The sequence below is a fragment of the Contarinia nasturtii genome, unplaced genomic scaffold, assembly GCF_009176525.2.
Source record: "Contarinia nasturtii isolate CC-2019 unplaced genomic scaffold, AAFC_CNas_1.1 Cnas_scaffold_6433, whole genome shotgun sequence".
NCBI lineage: Eukaryota > Metazoa > Arthropoda > Insecta > Diptera > Cecidomyiidae > Contarinia > Contarinia nasturtii.
Genome location: NW_022203690.1, coordinates 1 through 7,616, shown reverse-complemented (window position 1 = coordinate 7,616; position 7,616 = coordinate 1). Strand labels below are relative to the sequence as shown.

Genomic DNA, 7,616 nt, shown 5'->3' with positions numbered 1-7,616 from the left:
TATGAAAAATTCGATAGCAGGCAGTACTAAACTAAGAACTGAAATCGCTATAAAGCACACCAAAATTTGTTGACGCTTTTCTTTGTAATTGAAATCAACGCCATATATCGAGGCCTGAATTTTGTTAGATGAAATGTCAAAAAATCACTTTAACATGAATAAATCGATGGCAATTAACGTCGTTTATTACCGTTTTATCGAAATTTCCGAACTTTTTCAAAATATCAATAAATTTTGCTCGATTGTAAAGCTCCACCGTAGTAATAATTGGATGCAAAGTTAATAGTAGAATTACAGTAAAGGTATTGCAGAAAATTAATAAATTAATTATCTGAATATTTTTGAGATAGTAGTAGAGCAAAAACGAGTGCAAGGAAATTGAAAACGCCAACGCAAATATGTCGAAATTTTTAATGCGAGCTCTTTGAATCTCGCCATTTAAGTTCGAAACTAGTGAGAATGGTAACCGACCAAAAGCACGCGAAAAGAAATACAACGGTTGCAAACTTTTGATGAAATCATTTTTGACCGAAGGAATATTTTCCGTTGGATTTGAATTTGAAGACACCATTATGATGTTATTCGATTTTTTACAACACTTGAACATTTTGTATGGACAGACACTTTGTTCCCTGACAAACGATTTAATGAAAATGGATCTGGCTTTTTGCTTTGATTTCGACTGGAAAAGTACTGTGAACTGAAGTTAAACTGATAGAGATAATGAATAATATATATAGAATTTACCTATTATTCAATACGCTGTGGATTAATAATTAGTAATAATATAAAACACAACAGGTTTGGGTTACTTTGTAATTGCAACTGCTTTAATAAGTGAATTGTTTGTCAAGTTAGGTTATTATGCTGATGCATGAAGTATAATTGTGTGCATAAATATTAATTGTTTGTATGTGTTGAATTGTATTATATATATTATATTGTATGCATACTTTTGTGTACGGTCCGTTACACAGATAATATCCTGGAAATATTAATAAATTTGTGTTTGCCTTTCTGATATAATAAACTGCATTTATTTAAGATCATTATATAATTGGGGTTCATGTTTTGAAGCTATTCACATTATTTGTTGACCAAAGCCAATTTAGAAAAAATGACGGTAAAATTCAATTTTGTTGAAATTGAACAATAAAATCATAAAACAGCATGTAAAACCGTTATCGTTTTTGACCACGACTCTTCAGTGTCCTAATATACGAGCACGAAAACAATTCAAGTAAAAGCGAACTCTTTTTTGACGTCTCGTCCTTCGTGGTAACTATTTTGAGCTTTCAAATTGAATCAATACGTGGAAATCGCCCCAAACATCTGCAATGTTTTATCGTCAGAAAATTTAAAACCAACATTTAGCAGGAGAGTCCAATCGAAAATGAATAGGCTACATGTGGGCACCGGATGACATCGTTGTATTTGCTGAGATATATGACCCAACTATACAAAGGATAATATAACAAACGGCGCTTATAAGGTGATAAAATAGATAGTCGAAAGTTTCACCTTGACAGTGACATTGTTATTATAGCATCTATCTATATCTATAAATCAGAAAGTATGTATGTATGTATGTATGTCCGGGGTTGGCGTCCAAACGCCTCAACCGATCCGGATGAAAGTGGTACCGTTGGAAAGGTCTCGGTCCGGCGGTGAATATAGGCACAATCATGGTCGGCCATCGTGGTTTGACACGGTCATTATGGTCAAAAAACCGTATTTTTACCGTATTTTGCCTGTATTTTGCAATTTTATTGTCAAAAATGCGAGATTGGACCGTGGTGAACCGTTGTAACCATGATGGCCGACCATGATGGACCGTGGTAAATGGTTAAACATGAAAAAATTTGACGATTAAGCGATTTTAATATCATTTAGTTCGTACATCACGGTCCATCGTGGTCTAACACCATTTAACACGGTTACTGATATCGTACATCCTGCTCCATCGTGGTCTAACATCATTAAACACGGTTATTGAGGTCGGACATGATGGTACATCGTAGTCTAAAACCATTTAACATGGTAAAAAATGTCAAAACATGATTTACCATGGATTTTGAGGTCGACCATCATGGTAAAAAATGTCAAAACATGGTTTACGGGGTCGGCCATCATAGTAAAAATGTCAAAACATGATTCAACACGGTTTACGGAGTCGGCCATCATGGTAAAAATGTTAAAAATACGTGAAATATTAACAACATGACCGATTTTAATCAATTTCCAACGGTTGAAGGCTGGGTCAAACCGTGGTAAACGGCTTAAAAACCATAATAATTAATGGCCCTAATAATACTTTTGAAATTTTTCCCGTCCCATATGTAAAAAAAAATATAGAAGTATCGGAAGAAACTAGTATGCCGAGGCGAGCGAAGCGTGCCGAAGGCATGCTAGTATATTAATAAGTACAAAACACTTCTTACGAAATCTAAAAATGGTCTGATATAAATTTTCAGTGACGCGTTCGTTCATATACATGCAAAATGTCAATATTGTGCTAAGTCCAAGATTTTTGCGCTTAATCATGCCACTATTTCAAGCACGGAGTAATTACAATATTTTTTAATCCACTCCTTCAATTTAAATAGATTCAGTTTTTACGTTAAGACATTTTATTACTTTTCCGCACACACCTAGTGTGTAAGGTAAAGTATTGGAATCGGTCGAAAAATTAACACCCATCAAAAATGTGTTTTCTGGGTGTTTTTTAGGCCAGGGAACACGAATCTAGCGTTCTTTCGATGTCCGAATGTATGTGCGTTGTACCCTGTACGCTGTACGCAATTTTTTTTTTAACACGATAACTTTCAAACAAGAAAAGTAATTCAAAATCTGACTTCACAGGATGATTGGGGGTGCCGAGGAATAAGAAACACATGTAAGAAGGCTGGTTTTGCATTTGCCTTTTGCGCTGTCTTTTTATATATTTGGTTTTTGCTCTCATAAAATTTGTATTAGTATTATTTGCAACACGTTCTGTATGTTATTGTTTTCTTCTAAGGCCGTCATTGAATGTATTCTTAAACACTCAAAAATATGTATTGGGGGGTTATTGGGTACGAGAAAACCGAATATAATGATAATTTTTGCGATACAAATAATTTTCGACACACTTTTCATACAAATATGTCAAAAAATTGGTTTTTTGTATAAAATCCATGTCTGTATGATATCGTAATGAGCTGAAACTTTGCACAGGCTATTTTTTTCACACAAAAATAACATTCCGAAGGTTTGAAGAGATTTCATTGCATAATAAGGGTACCTCCCGTACAACATTTTGGATTTTTTGCTCAAAAACGAAAATTTTGTATGGAAGGTACCACTCAATTATACTGAAATTTCTTCAAACTTTCAGAATGTTAGCTTTTTGTAAAAAAAAAACATCTGTGAATTTTCACATGATTATGATATCATATATAGGCATTGAAAAGTCTATCAAAAGTTATTTGTTTCGCAACACTTATATCAATTTCAGTTTTCTCATGAATTCATATTTACGGAAAAGTTCATCTTACGGATGTAAGACATTTTATTTTTGTATGGAAAATATACTTATGTAAGCTTAGTTTTATCGCAAAATAAATGTCAGATTCGGTTTTCTCATACCCAAAAACTCACCAATACAAATTTTCGCCCCCGTGCTCAATTTTCTCCGAATTTTATCAAACAACTCTTTTTGCTAGAGGTTTTGCCGGGAAAACCCCTTTCACAATAAATAAAAGTGACTCTTGTGAGAACCCCCTACGGAATTTTTCGATCACCAACTCGCCCCCCTTGAAATTTCTTTCGTCGATCATGTGATTAGTCAAAACACATGATCATTAGTCATCAAATGGCGCACATACTTTCGCAGAACGTCTGGTTTGTAATGTAAACTGTAGTTACTATAGGCAATTCGGTTATATGCCCTCAATTAATTTTGTACTCAGAAATAGCAACATATTTTCAATTTTTCTCTTTCCAATTTACAGCCAATAAAATTGAGACAACTTTTAATATAAATTTTTGTGCTAATGGAATGCGTTCTACGATACACATGTACATTTCTTTTCTAGCAGACATTTGTGTATATAAATCTCTTGATGAATGCGATAATTTATTAATTTATCAGCCTCTTTTATTTGAAGTTCAGAAATGAAGCGGTTTTCATTTTCATCACTTTTATTACTCTCGCTATTCGTTCAGGTAATTGTGAAAGAAAAGACTTTAAATCGTAAAAAAATGCATACATATTGGAAGAGAACGATAAAAGTTTCAAAGTGAAACACTTTTCTGAAAACACCGCACATTCGTCTACTTGAATTTTCAATTAACTGCTGTCAGCTTCAAAAAGTTCTAATTTTTTTTTTTTCATTCCAAAAGTCGATCAATAGCGAAGGAAATCTTACCTTCTCAATGTTTCTGGAGAAATTTCATGCGAAGGCTGCTGAAAAAGGAATTGAAATGGGATCAGGGTTGAATTGTATTTTCACCATAACCAATACCATGGATAAAGCGAAAACAAAACATGCAGTTCCGGTCACGAAATTGATGACTGAAACCAAATTTAGGCAGGTAATGGATAGAGTGCCTGCGGGTATGCAAGTTGTTATTGGCCAAGTTACTGTTAATGACGAAGAAAGTAAACATGAACGAGGTAATGCCCGTGCTTTTTTACGAAATAAAATTTATTTGATAAACAATGACTTGACGGAGAAAATCGGCCAACTGAATATGGAAATTTACACAGAAATCGCTCACAAACCATTCATCGCCAATGACAAAATGTTCGCCAATTGGTTTAAACTGTGGGATAAAGATCAAATGGACGAAGAACATTTGAAAAATATTAAAAAGGAAATCAGAGCGATGGCGGCACAATATGAAGTTTCAAATAGAGAGTTCAAGAAGAAGATGAAAGAAGTAGATAATTTGCGAAAAACAATTGACAATTACTTTCGTTTAGCCAATGAGAAGTGTGATAATCTATTGAAAGCAAAAAACTATACTGAATTCCCAAGAATGGTACAAGAAATTGTACCTCTCATTGAAAGAATATACAAATCGCAATCTCAACTAATCGAAAATCTCGAAAACGTGCAAAACCTATTGAAAGATTACAACATGAAGCGCATCATTTGGGTTGAATTATTAATTGGTTTAAGAGAGTCGCTTACATCCAATCGGAGATCAATAAATTTGGAATTTTTACTACTATTTTTCACTAATCTTTGTTGCGGAAGAAATGTGTAATTTTCGAATATTCTAAATAAAAGAAACTGATGACATTTTAAGTGATAAGTTTTTTTATTTTTGGATTTTATTCTGCAAAACATTCCACGACGTTAAAGGTTCAAAAGGAGAGAAATGGGTAAAATTCAAAGGTGCCCGGAAAAGTTCGGACAGAATTCCGATAAAATTCGATTGTATTTAGTGTAAAGATTTAAAAGGGTGTTATGATTCCATTCGGATCAAAAGTAATGAACGGGGTCTTTCCCTTTTTGGTAAAAAAAATCCTTTTTTCAGAATTTCATTTTTTGATGAATAAAAATAACCTATGCCAACATTCATTTTTTATAGGCATGGCTCCCATGCAAAAATTCACATTACTCTGTCAAAAACTATTTGCATTGCAAAACTAACGTCAGATAAACACAACATCCATTTATTATTTATGAATCTGAAAAGTGCGGAAAAGTTCATCTTACGGATGTAAGACATTTTGGTTTTTATTTTTACTCATTTGAAATATCTTGAGAAATGGTTGGTATAATTGATCGTCTAAGCGGCATTACTCGATTCAATTTCCAATGTTGAATATTCCAATAGGTTCGAATGGTGAAATAGTAAAGGAATTCCACGATACTGAGCGCTGAAATTCCCAAAAATAAAGGCCACCACCGATGGCCAAAAGGTTTGAAAAAGTATACAATTCGGCTGGTTTATACGTAGTCACTTCGTGTGTTTTGAAGTGAATTGTGACCCTAAAATGATTTTAATGGAATATTCTTAAATCTTATCACATTTTAAAATCTACCAAGAAAATAACAAACCATGAGGTTTTCTCCAAAATATCACTTTGATCCTATATCTGGATATGATCAATTACTTCATACGAAATCGATGTACAGGATGGTAAACAATTACAATTTTTTCGACATAATTTTGCTTCATTATCCTCCAACCATCAACGATATCTTCACCATACAGATTCCCTGCTGCAGTTTCGTAACATTCACTTTTCACTGTGCTGCAGATTTTTGTTTCATTGTCTCCCAAAAATTAAATAAAATATATTGTAATATATTTATTTGTAAAAAATATTCTTATCATTTGTACTTGGCATGGAAAATTTCACGCATCCGCACATAGTTCGAGTAAAATTGGCCAGACACTCTGATTCACAATTATTTTGTGTATATATTTTATAGAAACGCAATTGACGATCTGAATTGAAAAAGCATTGTCTTTGTTCGGGTGAATAGTAGCGTAGTCCTTCTGATTTTGTAATCATGGTCGCTTTAAGGCACTTCGCCCGGCATATGAATAAATATGCGAAAGCTGGTTTTCCCTTCAAGCTACACGAATAAAATTCATTATCGCCAAGGTAAAGTTCCATGCGCAGCGAAGCATCAGATCTGAAATTGAATATACGTATTGGATACGCATTCTTATTTATTTCATCGTCATTTTCAAGGCTCCAATGTGATATATTTGAGTTTGTCTTTACATTCATCATTCCCAGGGCCATTCTAATACAACATGTGACGAAAAAATAAAAAAATATTCCCAGAAACGGTGAAAAAATGTATATTCCAGACTTACTCTTTTGTATAAATTTCATGCGAACTTAAGGCATTGAATGCAAAACAGAGACCTTCTTCAGTTAAAATTGGTGTAAACATTTCGGAACCTTTGAAATTCAACATACGCCACCAACAAAATGATACAATGTCATCGGGCGCAATCTCTTGCATTGAATCATACACCGTTTCATTTGCAAATTCATTCAATTCTCCTCCATACGTGTCACATATGAGACTTTTATTTTTTAATTGTTGACCTCTGAAAAAAAAAATATTTCTGTTTTTTCTATGTTTACTAAAACTACGAAAAATATTTTCTAACGTTTTAAATTTTGCCTTATGAAGTTTGTTCGATGCACATACAGTCACGGTTGGAAATGGAATGGCTGAAATTGGAGCTGGTATTTCAGTTAAACACATCGTAACTGGATTTTCTTTCCAATCCGTTAGAATATCACGAATTGATGAACTACAAAAATATACTGAGATTACAACAAAAACTATCCAAAATAACCTACGATAATTGGCGAAAGAAATAAAAAAAAAATATTATTAAAGGCGTTAGTATTAAAGTAGCTAACACAAAATGACTTACAGTTTGATTTACACTTTGTACCGCTTGATGTAACATATTTACTAATGTGATTTTAAATGATTGAAAATCAAATTTTTACTTGAAAATTCCATTCGATGTTGGCACTGAAGCTAAATTTTCGCAAATAACGATTAAAATGCAATCGACATAACCTTATAAGTATTGCATCAACTACTGATGTTAATTTCATGATAATTTTTTTTAAACACGAACAT

The 7,616-nt window shown here is 33.2% G+C and overlaps 2 protein-coding genes across 2 annotated transcripts; one reads left to right on the top strand and one right to left on the bottom strand.

The window, feature by feature from the left end:
- Positions 1 to 4,098: 4,098 nt before the first annotated feature.
- Positions 4,099 to 5,294, top strand: LOC116351845. Its single transcript, XM_031783993.1, has 2 exons — positions 4,099 to 4,206; positions 4,384 to 5,294. Exons 1-2 carry the CDS (start codon positions 4,156 to 4,158, stop codon positions 5,251 to 5,253), a joined length of 921 nt encoding a protein of 306 aa, XP_031639853.1. The 5' UTR covers positions 4,099 to 4,155; the 3' UTR covers positions 5,254 to 5,294.
- Positions 5,295 to 5,388: 94 nt separating this feature from the next.
- Positions 5,389 to 7,511, bottom strand: LOC116351846. The gene is made up of 5 exons (XM_031783994.1): positions 7,402 to 7,511; positions 7,129 to 7,320; positions 6,826 to 7,065; positions 6,054 to 6,752; positions 5,389 to 5,984 (listed from the first exon to the last, which is right to left on the bottom strand). Exons 2-4 carry the CDS (start codon positions 7,224 to 7,226, stop codon positions 6,308 to 6,310), a joined length of 783 nt encoding a protein of 260 aa, XP_031639854.1. The 5' UTR covers positions 7,227 to 7,320; positions 7,402 to 7,511; the 3' UTR covers positions 5,389 to 5,984; positions 6,054 to 6,307.
- Positions 7,512 to 7,616: the final 105 nt, after the last annotated feature.

Excerpts from the sequence above, each read along its gene's own strand:
- LOC116351845 (XM_031783993.1), top strand. The coding sequence starts at position 4,156 with ATGAAGCGGTTTTCATTTTCATCACTTTTATTACTCTCGCTATTCGTT. Across the intron at positions 4,207-4,383 it reads TACTCTCGCTATTCGTTCAG|TCGATCAATAGCGAAGGAAA; the intron begins GTAATTGTGAAA and ends TCATTCCAAAAG.
- LOC116351846 (XM_031783994.1), bottom strand. The coding sequence starts at position 7,226 with ATGTGTTTAACTGAAATACCAGCTCCAATTTCAGCCATTCCATTTCCA. Across the intron at positions 7,066-7,128 it reads CATAAGGCAAAATTTAAAAC|AGGTCAACAATTAAAAAATA; the intron begins GTTAGAAAATAT and ends TTTTTTTTTCAG. Across the intron at positions 6,753-6,825 it reads CATGAAATTTATACAAAAGA|AATGGCCCTGGGAATGATGA; the intron begins GTAAGTCTGGAA and ends ATGTTGTATTAG.